This window comes from Chiloscyllium plagiosum, unplaced genomic scaffold (genome assembly GCF_037043375.1).
Source record: "Chiloscyllium plagiosum isolate Xiang-an unplaced genomic scaffold, Cpla_swu_hap1 HiC_scaffold_24, whole genome shotgun sequence".
Classification (NCBI taxonomy): Eukaryota; Metazoa; Chordata; class Chondrichthyes; order Orectolobiformes; family Hemiscylliidae; genus Chiloscyllium; species Chiloscyllium plagiosum.
Genome location: NW_028270162.1, coordinates 1,593,871 through 1,614,428, shown reverse-complemented (window position 1 = coordinate 1,614,428; position 20,558 = coordinate 1,593,871). Strand labels below are relative to the sequence as shown.

The following is a 20,558-nucleotide window of genomic DNA, read 5'->3' as shown; positions in this document are numbered from 1 at the left end:
ACAAGGAGCGGGGCGGGGGATGGTGACGGACCGGAACAAGGAGCGGGGCGGGTAAAGGGTGACGGACCGGAACAAGGAGCGGGGCGGGTAGAGGGTGACGGACCGGAACAAGGAGCGGGGCGGGTAGAGGGTGACGGACCGGAACAAGGAGCGGGGCGGGTAGAGGGTGACGGACCGGAACAAGGAGCGGGGCGGGTAGAGGGTGACGGACCGGAACAAGGAGCGGGACGGGGGATGGTGACGGACCGGCGGCCGGTGCAAGAGGAAGATGGCGGATCCAGGCGACTGGGAGACGATGGCGAATAAGCTCCACCCGCGGGTTTTACAGACAATCCGAGAGCTCCGCTTCACTCACATGACTCCGGTGCAGGTAACCCCGGGGGCGAGGGCAGCTGGGGCCCGAGTGTCGGTGAGGCGGATCCGCAGCACAACCCGGCTCGGCTGGGGACGGGACGGGCGAGGAGGAGGCCATTCAGCCCTTCGCTCTTTCCGTTTGTCTAGACCGTGGCTGATTGTACTCATCAATTCCGTCATGTACTATCCGGTATTCCTTGATACCATTAGTAACTGGAAATCCAACAATTTCTGACTTGAACCTACTCGATGAAGTTGAGAATTCCAAAGATAACCCTCAGTGAAGAAATTCCTCCTTATCTCGGTCCTAAGTGAGTGCCTTTTTAATGCTAAGACTGTCTTCCTTAGTTCCAGACCCGTCAAGGTAAGTATTCCTCTTGTTTTGGCACTCTCTTATTTTTAGATTTTCTATCCTCTCATTCCTGAAGAAGGGCTTATGCCCGAAACGTCGATTCTCCTGCTCCTTGGATGCTGCCTGACCTGCTGCGCTTTTCCAGCAACACATTTTCAGCTCTGATCTCCAGCATCTGCAGACCTCTGTTTCTCCCCATTCAAGACAGTACAAGCCGGATGTCCTCAGACAACAGCCCCACCATCCCGGGTATCAGCCTGATGAACCTCACTACCTGAGATGATGTTCTTGTTCCTAGTATGGTTGTTCTTGCTTGTTCAGGGCCCAGGGCCCCAGAAATCTGAAGCCCTCCTTCCTGTGCCATTTTTCCAGCCAAGAGTTCATTCATTCAATCTTCCACTTTCTCTTCTCTCAAGCATATCTTACTTGGAGTAATCTTGAGACTACTGCCTTAGAAGTCCTACTTTTCAGTCTCTTGCTAGTTCCTTATCTATGTTGTTGGTGCCAGAAGAGACCCACAAGCTCTGGTTCCTCCTTGCAAAAGGAATGTCTTCCAGCCACTTTGTGATTTAGCATACCTTGGCGCTAGGGGGGAGCAATGCACTATCCTGGAGTCACTTTTCCAGCACAGAAATGCCTGTCTGTGGAAATTAATTCAAAGTATTTTCAGTTGAAGAACTAGCTCATGATGGCTGGATTGCCTTTCATGTTGTACTTCTTTGAATCAAACCTGGGAACCTTTGAATCCTCGTGTTTCAGTTTCCAGACTAACTTTCATTAAGTTTAAGTTGTTAATAAACAGCTTTCCTTTGAAACTGCTGTTGAAAAGCTGTCAGCCTGAAACTGTCTAGAACGTCAGCTGTGCAACAAATCAACTTAACCAAACACCTTCACTGCCCAAACGTTAAAGTACTCACAGTTCGGTATCTCAATGAGAAATTCCACCAAACTAAGGGAATCAAATTTGAACAGACTTCGGAGAGTAACAATGGTAGCATTTAGATAGCATTCTTAACGTAGTAAAGTGTTCTAAGCTGCCTCGAACTAAGTCAAATGAAGATTGATTTCATCAGAATAGGCTTTGAGGAGTCTCTTTAGGGGGAAGGAGGTGGTTAGGTTTATAAAAGGAATTCCAGTGTTGACACCAGTGCTAAATCCAATACTGACGTGAAATACCTGAGAATGTCCATGTCTTCAGAAGTGATACATAACCCTATTATCAGATATAACTCTACTATCTGTGTGTTTTCTTGCAGTCTGCAACAATCCCTCTGTTTATGAGCAACAAGGATGTAGCAGCAGAAGCTGTAAGTTATCTAATTCTGTCTCTGGTATTGGTTCAATATTCAGCTGCCATGTGATAATCTTCAGTATTACTTTAACTCAGGTAACCGGCAGTGGGAAAACCTTGGCTTTTGTCATTCCTATTTTGGAAATTCTTCTAAAACGGGAGGAGAAGTTAAAGAACCTGCAGGTTCGTTTCTGATGGAGATTTATCCCTTTCTGTGTTTTGTAAAATAAATATTTGAATTTAATGTTTGAAATTGCATTGTGGTATTACTTGGCCTTTAGTTTTAGGGAATGTTACTTAGCAAGGGAAGCATTACTCGATTCATTCTCTCAGCACCCAGGGCCTATAGTCCAGGCTGCACTACAGCTCTAAATGAATTCTGCATTGTCTGCCTTTCAGATGAAATGTTAGATGATATTTTGATCAAAATGACAAAAATGTGTCACTTTCATTGCTGGTTGTGGGATCTTGTTGCGTGTAAATTGACTCCATGTTCCCTACAGCAGTGACTACACTTCAAAAGTAAGCAATGGGCTGTAAATCCCATTAGAGGGGTTGAAAGGTGTTAAAGAAAACCTAATTTTTTTTGTTTGCTCTTCTACATCTTTTTGTTTCTAAATATAATGTAGGCTGCAGCTCCTCCCGATATCACTGGAGATGAGCTTGAGCACAGACTGTCTCATCCAACACTGCAAGTTGACGGTATTCTGGTCAGATTTTTGTCTCCCTGGTTGAGGGAGGCTGAAATCCTGATTGCCGCTGCGTCATTTATCAGCTAACAGTCCACACTGGAGACCAGGCTCTGGTCTTTATGGTTCTGTCTCTGCAGGGAAAGCTTGGTAAACAGGAATGAGGGTTAATGATCCCTATTATGAGAATTAAGAATCATGTAGATATTTGCTTTGATGCTTATTAACACGTGGGATCTTACCTTTCTCTAGGCTAGCTGAATGATTTGGCTGTGTGTTTATTCTGACCTTGGCATTACACTCTGGGCTATTCCATCTCCCACCCAGTCCAATCCCACCCTTCTGCTCAATTCCTGTAATCCTCTCATATCATCTAACATGGACTAGAAACCATACAATTACTCTCCAAACGAATGTCTGGATTGGGAAAACAGCAATCCTGCAGATAACTTAATATTTTAGCCAGCTTCAGGTTTTCTAACCTTCCTGTAATTTGTTTGTGATGATCTTAAAATTAAGCCTGTGGTTTCCATCTCACTGTCCAGTGAAGCTTTTTAAAAATATTTATCTGATTAGAACCCACCATAATCTTAAAAATTAACCTCAGCTCAAGTGAGAAAATCCTAACTTCTCAATTACATCAGACCCCCCTCAATTCCCTATAATGTTTCAGAAATCCTAGTGAATTGTACAGAGGTTCATTCCCAAGAAAAGAAAGATTAACCGGGGAGGGATTAGACAACCTTGGCTGACAAAGGAAGTCAGGAAATGTATTAAAGAAAAAGAGAGATCCTATAAAGTGGCTAAGAACAGTGGGAAATCAGAAGATTGGGAGGGATACAAAAGCAAACAGAGGATAACAAAGAGTGTAATAAGAAAGGAGAGGATCAAATATGAAGGTAGGCTAGCCAGTAATATTAGAAATAATAGTAAAAGTTTCTTTCAGTACATAAGAAACAAACGACAGGCAAAAGTAGACATTGGGCCACTTCAAACTGATGCAGGAAGCCTAGTGATGGGAGATAAGGAAATAGCAGGAGAACTTAACAAGTACGTTGCGTCAGTCTTCACAGTGGAAGACATGAGTAATATCCCAAAAATTAAAGGGTGTCACGGGGCTGAGTTGAGTATGGTTGCCATTACGAAAGAGATAGTGATAGAAAAGTTAAAAAGTCTTAAAATTGATAAATCTCCTGGCCCCGATGGGATACACCCTAGAGTTCTGAGAGAGGTGGCTGAGGAAATAGCAGAGGCATTGGTTGAGATCTTTCAAGAGTCACTGGAGTCAGGAAAGGTCCCGGATGATTGGAAGATGGCTGTTGTAACCCCCTTGTTCAAGAAAGGATCAAGGCAAAAGATGGAAAATTATAGGCCAATCAGCTTAACCTCGGTTGTTGGTAAAATTCTAGAATCCATCATTAAGGATGAGGTTTCTAAATTCTTGGAAGAGCAGAGTCTGATTAGAACAAGTCAACATGGATTTAGTAAAGGGAGGTCATGCCTGACAAACCTGTTGGAATTTTTTGAAGAGGTAACAAGTAGGTTAGACCAGGGAAACCCAGTGGATGTGGTCTATCTAGACTTTCAAAAGGCCTTTGATAAGGTGCCACACGGGAGGCTGCTGAGCAAGGTGAGGGCCCATGGTGTTCGAGGTGAGCTGCTGGGATGGATTGAGGATTGGCTGTCTAACAGAAGGCAGAGAGTTGGGATAAAAGGTTCTTTTTCAGAATGGCAGCCGGTGACGAGCGGTGTCCCGCAGGGTTCGGTGCTGGGGCCACAGCTGTTCGCATTATATATTAACGATTTGGATGAGGGAACCAGGGGCATTCTAGCGAAGTTTGCCGATGATACGAAGTTAGGTGGACAGGCAGGTAGTACTGAGGAAGTGGGGCGGCTGCAGAAGGATCTTGACAGGTTGGGAGAGTGGTCCAGGAAATGGCTGATGGAATTTAACGTGAGCAAGTGCGAGGTCTTGCACTTTGGCAAAAAGAATAAAAGCATAGACTACTTTCTAAATGGTGAGAAAATTAATAAAGCCAAAGCACAAAGGGATCTGGGAGTGCTAGTCCAGGATTCTCTAAAGGTAAACATGCAGGTTGAGTCCGTGATTAAGAAAGCGAATGCAATGTTGTCTCTTATCTCAAGAGGGTTGGAATATAAAAGCAGAGATGTACTACTAAGACTTTATAAAGCTCTGGTTAGGCCCCATTTGGAGTACTGTGTCCAGTTTTGGTCCCCACACCTCAGGAAGGACATACTGGCACTGGAACGTGTCCAGCGGAGATTCACACGGATGATCCCTGGAATGACAGGTCTAACATATGAGGAACGGCTGAGGATACTGGGATTGTATTCGTTGGAGTTTAGAAGATTAAGGGGAGACTTAATAGAGACGTACAAAATAATACATGGCTTGGAAAAGGTGGATGCTAGGAAATTGTTTCAGTTAAACGAGGAGACTAGGACCCGTGGACACAGCCTTAGAATTAGAGGGGGTCATTTCAGAACAGAAATGCGGAGGCATTTCTTCAGCCAGAGAGTGGTGGGCCTGTGGAATTCATTGCCACGGAGTGCAGTGGAAGCCGGGACGCTAAATGTCTTCAAGGCCGAGATTGATAGATTCTTGTTGTCTCGAGGAATTAAGGGCTACGGGGAGAACGCTGGTAAGTGGAGCTGAAATGCGCATCAGCCATGATTGAATGGCGGAGTGGACTTGATGGGCCGAATGGCCTTACTTCCACTCCTATGTCTTATGGTCTTATGAATTTACTTTTTATTTGTTACTTTTATGGTTTTTTAAATCAAAACGTTCAGGTGTGCTATGATACATCTCTGGGGTAAGTGGGACTTTAACTCAATCCCTTTGGTCCAGATGTAAGCACTCTATTGCTGCACCACCACAGCCCCCTCTTGCTTTTATATCCTTCCTTTACTTATGTATAAAACTGAACTACCTAATGGCTGTGTAATATTTTGTATTTAATTCTCTGGATGTAAAAACAGCAATCCTATTTACCACCTTCAAGGCCTTATCAACGTGCTACCCCCATTCTTCTGACCTGTGGTTTCATTCTCTGGGCGTGGGTATTGATGATGAAATCAGTATTTATTGTTCAGCTCTAATTTCCTGTGAGCTGTCTTATTGAGTACTTGACAAGGCCTTTTTAAAGGGCTGTTATGAATCTCATGTAGGTTTAACCATGTAGGGATGACAGATTTCCTCTCCAAAGAGACATTAGTGAAGCATCAGCCCTACTCAAGACCCAGAGAATTCACAGTTACTGTTGCAATTCACAGTCATTTGGGACAAGTCTGGTCCAAATGTCCAAGCTTCGAGAACGTTGATGTGAAAGATATGTATTTTATCATAACGTTGAAAGCCATGCAAAGACCTATCTTGTTTTCCTACATTATAATAGTCGTGCACTTGAAAATAGAACTTCACTTGACTTTTGTACTTGTTATGGAAAGTGCTACATATAAATTCTGAAGAGTAATCTTTATCCTACTGCATTTAGGTTGGTGCACTCATTATTACTCCAACACGAGAGCTTGCTATCCAAATTGATGAAGTGATCAGACAGTTCTTGGTGCATTTCCCACAGTTCAGGTCAGTTTGGATACGGTGAATGTATATTGCATATAAGAAAGTATTCCTTGTGATAGATTTAATAAATTTTACGTTTTGTGTTCAGACAGATTATTTTCATTGGTGGGAACAATCCGATGAAAGACGTTAAGAAGTTCAAGAAGCAGGGGTAAGTGTGGACCCCACTCTGCTGTTGTTGGTTCATTGACAGGAGAGCAGATCAGAGGGTCTTTTCGAATCTGCCATTGTATTATTTCAATCTTTCAGCTCATTTTTTAGTTGATCTGTTATTTTGGTGATGAATCGGAACACAAGAGCATGAGTCGGCCATTCAGCCTTTCAAACTACTTCTGTCACCTAATACTATCATGACTGATCAAACATTTCACTGCTTTGTACCCACATTTTCCTCTTAACCCTTTACACACCTGCATGTTAACATTTAGTGACATATTGCATATCTACGTTTTCATACCCCTCGCCATTTAAGAAATACTCTGCACATCTGAATCTCCCATCAAAACAGATAACCTCAGATTTTTCTGCATTATATTCTGTCTGCTATGTTCTTGAATGATCATTTAAGCCTGTCCAAATTCTCCTGAAAATGTTCATCCTCAATTCTTAATTATTGAATATGTGTTGCAAAAGGTTGGGACACAAGTACTGGGCCTTGTGGTACTTCCACTGGTCACAACTAAGTAATGTAAGAATGATCAACTAATTCTCACTCTGTTTTCAGTCTGTTAGCCAATCATTAATCCATGCCAGTATATTATTTCCTATCCCATATGGTGTGATGCTAACCAACCTGCTGTAGGGGGACTTTATCAAAAGCTTTCTAAAAGTCCAAATAAACCATGTCCATTGACTTTTGTCAATTTTTTCATAACATCAGTAGCCCAACCTCCTTCAGTTGCTTCATCAATTACCTTCCCTCCATCATAAGGTGAGCATAATGTTCAGCACCGTTCACGACTCCTCAGTTATTGAAGCAATCCATGTTCAAATGCTAAAAAATCTGGACAATATCCAGGCTTGGGCTAAAAAATGGCAAGTAACATTCACACCACACAAATGCCAGACTATGACCATGTCCAACAAGACAGAATATAACTACTGTCTCTTGACATTCAATGGTGTTACCATCCTCTGAATCTCCTCCTGTCAAAAACCTGGGGATTTACCATTGACCAGAAACTCAACTGGACCAGCCATTTAAATACAGTGGTGATGAATAGGTCAGAAGCTAAGAATAGGGAAGCGATTGACTCCCCTCCTGACTCCCCAAAGCCTGTCCACAAGGCATAATCAGGAATGTGATTGAATGCTCCCCATTTGCCTGGATGGGTGCAGCTTCAGCAACACTCAAGAAGCCTGACACCATCCAGGACAAAGCAGTTTGCTTGTTTGGCACCACGTCCGTAAACATCCACAACCTTCAATATCACTGCTAAGTAGCTGCAGTGCAATGTTTAGATTAGATTAGATTAGATTACTTACAGTGTGGAAACAGGCCCTTCGGCCCAACAAGTCCACACCGCCCCGCCGAAGCGCAACCCACCCATACCCCTACATTTACCCCTTACCTAACACTACGGGCAATTCAGCATGGCCAATTCACCTGACCTGCACATCTTTGGACTGTGGGAGGAAACCGTATTGCGGAAATTCACCAAAGCTGCTTAGACAGGACTTTCCAAACCCATGACCTTTACTATCAAGAATGGCAAGGGTTAGGTTTAGCAGGTAAATGGGAACATCACCTGCCCCACCACTACACGCCATCCTGACTCAGAAATATATCACCATTCCTTCAGTTACGTTGTGTCAAAATCCTGGAATTCCCTCCCTTATGACACCATTGTGTTCTGACACCACATGGACTGCAGTAGTTCAAGAATGTTGCTCACCACCATCTGAATGGCAGCTCGGGACAGATAATAAATGCTGGCCCATCCAGCGATGCCCTCATCCTATGAATGAACTTTTTAAAGAAGTTGAATCACTCACAGAGAAATTGCACTGTCTTGTGGTACTGATTGAGGACTTGAAATTTGGAATGAAATCAGTCAAATCAGGTAGGTGTGTGAATTAGGCTGGGCTGCTTAGCAACTAAACAATCGAAGGACATTAGCGGAGAGAAAATAATGGCTGTCATACTTGAGAAATTGTCCATTGTGTTCCAGGGCCTATCCTTGTCCTTACCCCAACACATGCTCAATGGAATCTCCTCTGGCCACCTAAGTGTGTAGGTTGGGCCTTGATTTAATGCCTATTTAGAAGCTTAAAAGTCCCAGTGTCACCAGAGCACTCCCTCCGTCATTGACCTACATCTTCAAGAGTGGGGCTTTCTGACTCTGATGAGATATGCAAGCTGCAGCTTTTGAAGAAAGTGGAATGATGAGGTAATTTGATAAACAGAGGAAATGTTTATCTTTCAATGGAAGTAACTAAAAGTTTGATTCTTGTCTTTTTGACAGAGGGAACATTGTTGTGGGCACCCCTGGCCGTTTAGAGGACATGTTCAGGCGGCGGTCTGATGGTCTGGACTTTGCCAGTTGTGTGAAGACCCTGGAAGTGTTGGTACTGGACGAGGCTGACAGGTTGCTGGAGATGGGGTTTGAAGCCAGGTAACCACTGCAGAAGTGTTTTAAGGAGGAAGGAAAATGATCCAGGAATGAACTTCTCTGTAAAGAAACAAACAACAGAACAGTTACATTTTTGCCAGTTTTGGGATTACCTGGGACTTTTGTGGTTAGAAGATTTCCACTCTTGTTTTAATGCAACTGCCCTGTTGCTCTCAAGGACCTTGTGTTGCACAAGCTTGCTGTTTGGCTTTTATTTAAGTGCTACTCGTTCAGGCCAATTGTGGCTAAAAATGTCATAGATTAGTTAAAAGAGCTGATTTTTCTGTTAGCTCTCTAATTTGGCACTAATTAAAGTGTCATCATTGATACTGGGGTAGGTAGACGTTGACAGTACTTGTGTTCATACGGCGCCTTTTCTGGCTTCAGGACCTCGTAAACACCAGGTCGGTATTGTTTTGTAGTGGTTCATTTCATATTGTTGGGAAATGTAGCTAACTGTTCTTACACAGTGGCATCAATCAAAAATATTTTATTGGTTTTGTTTGATTTATTCACGGGATGAGGGCATTGCCAACTAAGCCAGCATTTATGACCCATCCAGAGGGCAATGAAGAGTTAACCACATTGCTCTGGGTCTGGAGTTACATGTAGGCCAGACCAGTATGGTAGTTTCCTTCCCTAAAAGGTATTAGTGAACCAGATAAGTTTTTACAACAATTAACAATGGATTCCTTCTCATCATTAGACTATTATTTACAGATTTTTATTGAATTCATTTTCCGCCATCTGCCTTGGCAAGATTCAAACCAGGTCTCCAGAACATTACCTGGGTCTCTGGATTAACAGCCCATCAATAATACCAGTAAGCCATTGCCTCCCCTTTTGTATTATTTATGGAAGAGCATTTGTCCTTCACTACTCTTTGAATGGTGCTGTGGGATATATAGGTATCGTTAACAGGACACCTTAAAGGTGATGCGTCCAACAGTTTAACACTTCCTCTGCACCGAAGTGGAGTACTAGCTAGAGTATGTGCCCAGCTCCAAAGTGGAATCCAGATGCACAAGCTTCTGATTCAAAGGAGGCGATGCTAACACAGCTGTGATTGTTATTTACAACTTGACTTGTACATTGTATAGTTCATGGACTTGAAACCCTTCCGTCTGTTTGACCTCTTCTCAATTGTACAAACATATGAATTAGGAGAAGGAGTTGACCATACTACTACTTGAACCAGTTCTACCACTTGATGGTGGCATGGCTGATGTGTTGTGACTGTGAGAAAGGGAGGACTGCAGATGTTGGAGATCATAGTCAAAATGTGTGGCAATGGAAAAGCACAGCAGGTCAGGCAGCATCTGAGGAGCAGGAGAGTCGACGTTTCGGGCATAAGCCCTTCAGCTCCACATTCCTATTTACCATTCATCCTGCCAAACCAAAGTGAATAACCTAAATTATTCACCAAAGGGAATCTGTTTGGTTACATAAATCTATCGACATGTCTGGTTGAAGATGGGTGTGAAAACCTTAGCCTTACCTTTTGTACTAATGCATTGGGCTCTGCCTTTGAGGATGGGCATATTAGTGGGAGCCTTTTCCTCCTGCTAGTTGATTGGTTAGATTTAATGGGATGGTAGAGTTTAGATCAAATCTATAGTTGTGGGATCGCTTAACTCAGCATAAGCGGCAAGTAATAGTTTATCTTGCGAGTCGACCTGTTTGTTAGCTTCACCAGGTTGGCACCTTATTTTCACACATGCCTGGTGCTACTCCTGGTATGCCTTCCTGGGTTGATTCCTTGGCTAGATGGTAATGCTAGAGTGAGGATATACTGGACTATGGGGTTACAGTACAATTCTGCTGCTGTTGATGGTCCTTAGCGCCTCATGGATGCCCAGTTTTGAGTTGCTCGATCTGTTTGAAGTCTGTCCCATTTATCACCATCTCGCATAGCACAATGGAAGGTGGTATTTGTCTCCATGTGGACTGTGCGGTGGTCGTTCTTATCAATGCTGTCATGGACAGATAGGCCTGCGACAATCAGATTGGTGAGGATGTTTTTCCTTGTTGGTTCCCTCGCCATGTGTCTGCCTTTCAGGCCCAAGCTGCTCAGTTATGCATTACTATGACTAACTGTCATGACTACATTGTGATGAAGCTTCACTTTCATATGAAACTTGTGTCTTTTCCATTTTAACACACCAGCCTGAACGCTATCCTGGGGTTTTTGCCAAAACAGCGAAGAACAGGCCTCTTCTCAGCCACACAGACACAGGAAATAGAGAATCTGGTCCGAGCGGGACTCCGTAACCCTGTCCGGATCACAGTGAAGGAGAAAGGAGTGGCAGCAGACAGACCCCAAAAAACACCAGTCCAACTGCACAACTATTACATGGTAAGACTTGAGAATGTGAATGAGTCTTACAAGGCTGTTTGAGCAAGAAATGCTTGCTGTTAGTCTGAGCAGATCACCTGCCCCTAATTTTTCCTCAGCACTGAGGAGAAGGTATTGAACATGTTGCTTTTGTATTTGGTTTCTTTCTGTACAAAGTTTGTCGTCTTTCCCTATCATCTGATCTTGATTGATTCCTTCTTGAATTCTGTACATGTTTATTTTTGTAAATATATTTATTAGCAATTTGTTTAACTTATAAAATTATAGAAAAAGAATCACAAAAATCAGTATAATAAAAATAAAAAAAACACAAATTACAATACAACTGCTATCTACTAACTATTAACCTACTCTATAATACAAAGCAAACCTTAACACTGTGCAAAGCAACACCAAAAAAAAAAAGAAAAAAACACAAAATGCAAAACAGCTATGCTCGGCGCAAGGCTCCCAAACAAAAGAACGGGGGCATTGTACACATCCCCGTGTTAACTCGGGAGACCCCCTCCAGGGCCCAGGGCTTGACAAATCTAATCATCCTGGTTAAACAAACTCCCTAGTTAAGATAACTGATAAATCTTTATCCAAATAACTCAAGTAGGGTTGCATGTCTTATAAAAATGGTCTGTTGTGTGGTGCACCATGTTTGTGAAAAAGTCCAAGGGAATGTGCTCCATAATTAATTTCTGCCATCCCAGCAAGCCCAGCGGGTTCTCAGACACCCAATTCATCAGAATATTCTTCTGTGCACAGTAAGCAAGAATATTAAATAGTTTCTTCCCATACCTATCTAAAGATGGTAAATTCGGTAGACCTGAGAGGAGTGATATCGGGTCTACTTTGACTTCAGCCCTCAATACCTTCCCAATCTCTCCCGCCACAGAGCTCTACTAAACACTGAGCCTGTGGCATGTCCAGAAGCAATGGGTAAGAGTACCTACACTTATTTTAAATTTAGGGCACACTGAAGATGCCCCTTTTTTAAACTTCGCCAGATGGTCTAGTGCCAGATGAGCCCTGTGCAGAACTTTTAACTGCGTAGCGCATGCCCTGTTACAGATTGAGAACTTTAGAGTGTTCTCCCATCAAAGAAGTGCTTCGCAGGAGGCTCCCAAGCACTGATGATGTCGCCTAGCCAGGGGACGAAACGTTTGCAACAAAAACTTCCAGCTTGGCGAACAGAACCACAACATTATATCCTGAAATAGCCCGAAATGAATTGATACATTGTATCAAATGTGATACGGAGGTCATCTGGTTCGATTAAAAATAGAAGGACATCATCTGCATACAGTGTAATCTTGTGCGCCCTCGATCCTACTTCTGGAGCGGTTACGTGGACGTTCTGACGAATGGCCTCTGCCGGCGGCTCTATCACCAACGTAAACAACAATGATGAGAGGGGGCAGCCTTGCCGACTACCCCTACCAATCCTAAAACTCCTAGACTTCACCCCGTTGGTGATGACTGCGGCCAGAAGGTGGCGATATAAAACCTCCACCCACCTAGCAAAGATTCCAACCAACCCATTCCTGAAGAAGGGCTAATGCCCGAAACGTCGATTCTCCTGTTCCCTAGATGCTGCCTGACCTGCTGCGCTTTTCCAGCAACACATTTCCATCTCTGATCTCCAGCATCTGCAGACCTCACTTTCTCCTCAAAGATTCCAACCAACCCAACCTGTTCTAAGACATTAAAAAAAGATACGGCCGTTCCACCCGGTCAAATGCTTTCTCTGTATCTAAGGAAATCACCAACGCCTGAATCGATCGTTGCTGACAAACTTGGACCACATTCAGCAACCTTCTAATATTATTAAAGGACCTATGGCCCCATATAAAGCCTCTCTGGTCCTCTTTAATAATATGGGGCAACACCCTTTCCAATCTCAGCGCAAGGATCTTGGACAGAATTTTGAAATCTGAATTTAATAGAGAGATGGGCCTGTATGAGGCACAATCCTCAGGAACCTTCCCCTTCTTAAGGAAATATTAGCTTCTCTCAAAGATGGTGGTAGGCCTTAGTTCGACCCTCCACCACCTCCAGCCTCACCCCAAGGCCCTGGATCTCCTGCTCTTGCTTCTGCAGCATGGATGCAATAGGTTCACCTGGGCATGAATCACCCCGTGGATCTCCTCAATCGCAGCTGCAACTTTCAAGGTAAGTCTCTCCATCGCCGCAGCCAATTCCTGAGAGTCTTGTCAGTTCCCCGGGTGAACCAGCCCTTGTGTATTCAACCTCTCCCTATAGCTCAAATCCTGCAATCCTGGCAAAGACCTTGTAAATTTGTCTCTAAAGGAAATCTTTCTCTCAGTCATGTTCATGGTGTTTCAGCTGAGATTCAGCACCATGGCTTGGGTAGAATTGCAAGAAATCTCCCACTGTATTGTCCTGATGTTGTTCCGTCAGCCTGTATCTGACCCTTTTATAATTCCCGCTTTGTGTCTGACCTTGAGACTCTTTCTGCTGTCAGTGTGTCTAATCTGTATACTGTTATCTCTGTCTATATGTGTCTGACCCTGACACTGTAACTGCTGTCTTTGTGCCTGACCATAATTCTGTTCCTGCTGTTTGTGTGCCTGACTGTGATTATGTCCCTGCCTCTGTCCATTTCCGACTGTGATTCTGTCCTTGCCGGCTGTGTCCGACTGTGATTCCGTCCCTGCCGTCCATGTCCGACTGTGATTCTGTCTCTGCTGTCTGTCCGTGTCCGACTGCGATTCTGTCCCCGTCTGTCCGTGTCCGTGTCTGACTGCGATTCTGTCTCTGCAGTCCATGTCTGTGTCTGACTGCGATTCTGTCTCTGCCATGTCTGCTGACTGTGATTCTGTCCCTGCCGTCTGCCTGACTGTGATTTTGCCCATGCCGTGTGTCTGTGATTCTGTCCCTGCCGTGTGTCTGTCTGTGATTCTGTCCAAGCCGTCTGTGTCTGTCTGATTGTGATTCTGTCCAAGCCGTCTGTGTCTGTCTGATTGTGATTCTGTCCCTGCCGTCTGTGTCTGTCTGACTGTGATTCTGTCCCTGCCGTCTGTGTCTGTCTGACTGTGATTCTGTCCCTGCCCTCTGTCCGTGTCCGACTGTGATTCTGTCCCTGCCCTCTGTCCGTGTCCGACTGTGACTCTGTCCCTGCCGTCTGTCCGTGTCGGACTGTGATTCTGTCCCTGCCCTCTGTCCGTGTCCGACTGTGATTCTGTCCCTGCCCTCTGTCCGTGTCGGACTGTGATTCCGTCCCTGCCTCTGTCCGTTTCCGACTGTGATTCTGTCCCTGCCGGCTGTGTCTGACTGTGATTCTGTCCCTGCCGTCCGTGTCCGACTGTGATTCTGTCTCTGCTGTCTGTCCGTGTCCGTGTCCGTGTCCGACTGCGATTCTGTCCCCGTCTGCCCGTGTCCGTGTCTGACTGCGATTCTGTCTCTGCCGTCCGTGTCCGTGTCTGACTGCGATTCTGTCTCTGCCGTCCGTGTCCGTGTCTGACTGCGATTCTGTCTCTGCCGTCCGTGTCCGTGTCTGACTGCGATTCTGTCTCTGCCGTCCGTGTCCGTGTCTGACTGCGATTCTGTCTCTGCCGTCCGAGTCCGTGTCTGACTTTGATTCTGTCTTTGCCGTCTGTCTGTGTCTGTTTGACTGTGATTCTGTCCCTGCCGGCTGTGTCTGTCTATGTCTGTCTGACTGTGATTCTGTCCCTGCCGGCTGTGTCTGTCTATGTCTGTCTGTCTGTGATTCTGTACCTGCCGTGTGTCTGACTGTGATTCTGCCCCTGCTGTGTGTCTGTCTGACTGTTATTCCGTCCCTGCCGTGTGTCTGTCCGACTGTGATTCCGTCCCTGCCTCTGTCCGTGTCCGACTGTGATTCTGTCCCCGTCTGCCCGTGTCCGTGTCTGACTGCGATTCTGTCTCTGCCGTCCGTGTCCGTGTCTGACTTTGTGTCCCTGCCGTCCGTGTCCGTGTCTGACTGTGATTCTGTCTCTGCCGTCCGTGTCCGTGTCTGACTTTGATTCTGTCTGTGTCTGTCTGACTGTGATTCTGTCCCTGCCGTGTGTCTGTCTGACTGTGATTCTGTTCCTGCCGTGTGTCTGTCTGACTGTGATTCTGTTCCTGCCGTGTGTCTGTCTGACTGTGATTCTGTCCCTGCCGTGTCCCTGCCTCTGTCCCTGCCTCTGTCCGTGTCTGACTGTGATTCTGTCCCTGCCTCTGTCTGTGTCCGACTGTGATTCTGTCCCTGCCTCTGTCCGTGTCCGACTGTGATTCTGTCCCTGCCGTCCGTGTCCGTGCCTGACTTTGATTCTGTCCCTGCCGTCAGTGTCCGTGCCCGTCTTTGATTCTATCTCTGCCGTCCGTGTCCGTGCCCGACTGTGATTGTGTCCCTGCCACCTGTCTGACTGTGAATCTGTTCCTGCCGTGTGTCTGTCTGACTGTGATTGTGCCCCTGCCGTGTGTCTGTCTGACTGTGATTCTGTCCCTGCCGTGTGTCTGTCTGACTGTGATTGTGCCCCTGCCGTGTGTCTGTCTGACTGTGATTCTGTCCCTGCCGTGTGTCTGTCTGACTGTGATTCTGTTCCTGCCGTGTGTCTGTCTGACTGTGATTCTGTCCCTGCCGCTGTCCGTGTCCGACTGTGATTCTGTCCCTGCCTCTGTCCGTGTCCGACTGTGATTCTGTCCCCGTCTGCCCGTGTCCGTGTCTGACTGCGATTCTGTCTCTGCCGTCCGTGTCCGTGTCTGACTTTGTGTCCCTGCCGTCCGTGTCCGTGTCTGACTGTGATTCTGTCTGTGTCTGTTTGACTGTGATTCTGTCTCTGCCGGCTGTGTCTGACTGTGATTCTGTCCCTGCCGTGTGTCTGTCTGACTGTGTGTCTGTCCCTGCCGTGTGTCTGTCTGACTGTGATTCTGTCCCTGCCGTGTGTCTGTCTGACTGTGATTCTGTTCCTGCCGTGTGTCTGTCTGAATGTGATTCTGTTCCTGCCGTGTGTCTGTCTGACTGTGATTCTGTCCCTGCCGTGTCCCTGCCTCTGTCCCTGCCTCTGTCCGTGTCCGACTGTGATTCTGTCCCTGCCTCTGTCCGTGTCCGACTGTGATTCTGTCCCTGCCGTCCGTGTCCGTGCCTGACTTTGATTCTGTCCCTGCCGTCAGTGTCCGTGCCCGTCTTTGATTCTATCTCTGCCGTCCGTGTCCGTGCCCGACTGTGATTGTGTCGCTGCCACCTGTCTGACTGTGAATCTGTTCCTGCCGTGTGTCTGTCTGACTGTGATTGTGCCCCTGCCGTGTGTCTGTCTGACTGTGATTCTGTCCCTGCCGTGTGTCTGTCTGACTGTGATTCTGTCCCTGCCGTGTGTCTGTCTGACTGTGATTCTGTCCCTGCCGTGTGTCTGTCTGACTGTGATTCTGTTCCTGCCGTGTGTCTGTCTGACTGTGATTCTGTCCCTGCCGTGTGTCTGTCTGACTGTGATTCTGTCCCTGCCGTGTGTCTGTCTGACTGTGATTCTGTCCCTGCCGTGTGTCTGTCTGACTGTGATTCTGTCCCTGCCGTGTGTCTGTCTGACTGTGATTCTGTCCCTGCCGTGTGTCTGTCTGACTGTGATTCTGTCCCTGCCGTGTGTCTGTCTGACTGTGATTCTGTCCCTGCCGTGTGTCTGTCTGACTGTGATTCTGTCCCTGCCGCTGTCCGTGTCCGACTGTGATTCTGTCCCTGCCTCTGTCCGTGTCCGACTGTGATTCTGTCCCTGCCGTCCGTGTCCGTGCCCGACTTTGATTCTGTCCCTGCCGTCCGTGTCCGTGCCCGTCTTTGATTCTATCTCTGCCGTCCGTGTCCGTGCCCGACTGTGTTTGTGTCCCTGCCACCTGTCTGACTGTGAATCTGTTCCTGCCGTGTGTCTGTCTGACTGTGATTGTGCCCCTGCCGTGTGTCTGTCTGACTATGATTCTGTCCCTGCCGTGTGTCTGTCTGACTGTGATTCTGTCCCTGCCGTGTGTCTGTCTGACTGTGATTCTGTCCCTGCCGTGTGTCTGTCTGACTGTGATTCTGTCCCTGCCGTGTGTCTGTCTGACTGTGTGTCTGTCTGACTGTGATTCTGTCCCTGCCGTGTGTCTGTCTGACTGTGATTCTGTTCCTGCCATGTGTCTGTCTGACTGTGATTCTGTCCCTGCCGTGTGTCTGTCTGACTGTGATTCTGTCCCTGCCGTGTGTCTGTCTGACTGTGATTCTGTCCCTGCCGTGTCCCTGCCTCTGTCCGTGTCCGACTGCGATTCTGTCCCTGCCCGACTGTGATTCTGTCCCTGCCTCTGTCCGTGTCCGACTGTGATTCTGTCCCTGCCGTCCGTGTCCGTGCCTGACTTTGATTCTGTCCCTGCCGTCCGTGTCCGTGCCCGTCTTTGATTCTATCTCTGCCGTCCGTGTCCGTGCCCGACTGTGATTGTGTCCCTGCCACCTGTCTGACTGTGAATCTGTCCCTGCCGTCTGTTTGTGTCTGTTTAACTGTGATTCTGTCCCTGCCACCTGTCTGACTGTGATTCTGTCCCTGCCGTCTGTCTGACTGTGATTTTGCCCATGCCGTGTGTCTGTGATTCTGTCCCTGCCGTCTGTCTATCCGTGTCCGACTGTGATTCTGTCCCTGACGTGTGTCTGTCTGTGATTCTGTCCAAGCCGTCTGTGTCTGTCTGATTGTGATTCTGTCCCTGCCGTCTGTGTCTGTCTGACTGTGATTCTGTCCCTGCCCTCTGTCCGTGTCCGACTGTGATTCTGTCCCTGCCCCCTGCCCGTGTCCGACTGTGACTCTGTCCCTGCCCCCTGCCCGTGTCCGACTGTGACTCTGTCCCTGCCCCCTGCCCGTGTCCGACTGTGATTCTGTCCCTGCCCTCTGTCCGTGTCCGACTGTGATTCTGTCCCTGCACTCTGTCCGTGTCTGTGTCCGACTGTGATTCTGTCCCCGTCTGTCCGTGTTTGTGTCCGACTGTGTTCTGTCCCCGTCTGTCCGTGTCTGTGTCCGACTGTGATTCTGTCTCTGCCGCCTGTCTGTGTCTGACTGTGTTTCTGTCCCTGCCGGCTGTCCGTGTCCGACTGTGTTTCTGTCCCTGCCGTCTGTGTCCGACTGTGATTCTGTCCCTGCCGTCTGTGTCCGACTGATTCTGTGTCCGACTGTGATTCTGTCCCCGTCTGACTGTGATTCTATCTCTGCTGCCCATGTCTGTGTCTGACTGTGATTCTGTTCCTGCTGCCTATGAGCCTGTGACACTTTGTTTTAAATTTTCTGCTATTTGTATTTCAGACATGTCGAGCAGACGAGAAGTTTAACCAATTAGTTGTCTTCCTTCGCCGGCATAAACAAGAGAAACATCTCATCTTCTTTAGGTGATTATTATTCTCCCTGCAAAAGTAATTTTTAAAAATGTTTTTTAGCTTTTAAGGCTATAAGACATAGGAGCACCTGTAGGCCGTTCAGCCCATTGACTTGGTTCTGCCATTGAATGACATCATGGAGGATCTAATAACCCTCCACTCAATTTTTCTGTCTTTTCCTATAACCCTTGGTGCCCTTCCTGATTAAAAATATGTCTATCTCAGCCTTGAATATACTTATTGAACAAGCCTTGACAGCCCACTGCATAAAGAATTGTTTGGATTCACTACCCTCTGTGAAGAAATTTTTTTCTAATTTCTGTCTTAAACGGGAGACCCCTTATTCTGAGATACTGCCTTCTGGTCTGAGACACTCCCATGAGAGGAAACAATCTCTCTGCATGTACCCTGTCAAACCCCTTAAGCATCTTGTATGTTTCAGTATGCACTGAGTAACAAATTAACTTAATTCTGTCAGGGATGAATGTTAACTTGGACATTGGGCGATACCTTCTGTTTGAATAACACCTTGGGTCTTTCACACACTGAATCAGATGCTGACTGGACACTTGAGGGGGAGGTTTAGCATCTCTTTGAGAAGGTGGCACCTCCAGTGGTGTAGCATCTCCTGAATGAGGCATCCAAGTCCTGCACTGGGACTCTCACCCAGAACCTTTTGATGTGGGTGAGAAGCTGCTGCGTCAGTGAGGTGAAGCTCCCAAACTTTCACTGTCACTCTGTTACTGGTCTGAGCATGTTATTGATAACTGACCATATCTACCCAATAGAATTGCTGACTAGCCATTGCCATGGCAGCAGATTCACTCATTTTAGTGCAATAACAACTTGTATGCTACCTTTGAAATTATAAAACATATCAAATTCCTTTAAAAAAATTCCATCTGAGATTTTATCCACTGGTTGGGGAGTCTAGAACTAGGCAGCATATAGTTTGGGCCAGATTTTTCAAGAGAGATGTTAGCAAGCCCTTCTGTACATAGAGGGTGGTAGGTATTTGGAATCATCTTCCATAAATGACAGCCAATGCCAGATGAGCTGTTAGTTTTAAATCTGTCATAATTTTTTTCTTAAGCAAAGGTATTAAGGGCTATGGACTGAAGGCAAGTGTATGGAGTTAGGCCACAGGTAAGCCATGATCTCATTGACTGGTGAGCAGGCATGAGGGGCTGAATGGTCTACTCCAGTTCTTAGGCTGCAAATGCTGACCTTGTGGAGGAGATTAGAGATTGATGCCATGGAGGAATTTTAAGAAAAGCATGAGAATTTTAAAATTGTATTGGGTTACCAGAAGCCAGCATGGGTGAACAACCATGAGAGGGATAGGTGAACAAATCTGGTGAGAGTTCAGACATGGGCAGTAGAAGTTTAGATGACTTTCAGTCCATAGATGGTGCAATGTGGGAGGCTGACCAGATGAACTGAGATGGGACAGAATTGGGTAACTGTATGTACCTGGAGCAGGTATTTTTGTTGGTTCTAATGTGGTTGGATGCTTATTATGATAACGTTTGACACTGAAGTTGAAAACAGTCTTGACTCAATCTCATTCAGTTGACAATGAGCAGGATGGAGTTTGCACTGAAGACTGAAGTCTGTCTTAGAACATAGAACAGTACAGCGCAGAACAGGCCCTTCGGCCCTCGATGTTGCACTGACCTGTGAACTAATCTAAGCCAAACCCCCCCAAACACTATCCTGTCATCATCCATGTGCTTATCCAAGGACTGTTTAAATGCCCGTAATGTGGCTGAGTTGACTACATTGTCAGGCAGGGCATTCCACACCCTTACCACTCTCTGCATAAAGAACTTGCCTCTGAAATCTGTCTTAAATCTATCACTCCTCAATTTGTAGCAATGCCCCCTCGTACAAGCTGATGACATCATCCTAGGAAAAAGACTCTTGCTGTCTACCCTGGCTAATCCTCTGATCATCTTGTATGTCTCTGT

The 20,558-nt window shown here is 46.3% G+C and overlaps 1 protein-coding gene across 1 annotated transcript in view; it reads left to right on the top strand.

Moving 5' to 3' along the window:
- Nucleotides 1–229: 229 nt before the first annotated feature.
- ddx55 (DEAD (Asp-Glu-Ala-Asp) box polypeptide 55) overlaps nt 230–20,558 on the top strand; it is a 35,831-nt gene continuing 15,502 nt past the window's right edge. Inside the window, exons 1-8 of the mRNA XM_043692647.2 lie at nt 230–370; nt 1,963–2,013; nt 2,094–2,180; nt 6,205–6,296; nt 6,382–6,444; nt 8,759–8,908; nt 11,072–11,261; nt 18,518–18,600. Of these exons, the coding sequence (XP_043548582.2) occupies nt 269–370; nt 1,963–2,013; nt 2,094–2,180; nt 6,205–6,296; nt 6,382–6,444; nt 8,759–8,908; nt 11,072–11,261; nt 18,518–18,600 (818 nt within the window). The 5' untranslated portion in view covers nt 230–268. The remainder of the gene's footprint in view (nt 371–1,962; nt 2,014–2,093; nt 2,181–6,204; nt 6,297–6,381; nt 6,445–8,758; nt 8,909–11,071; nt 11,262–18,517; nt 18,601–20,558) is intronic.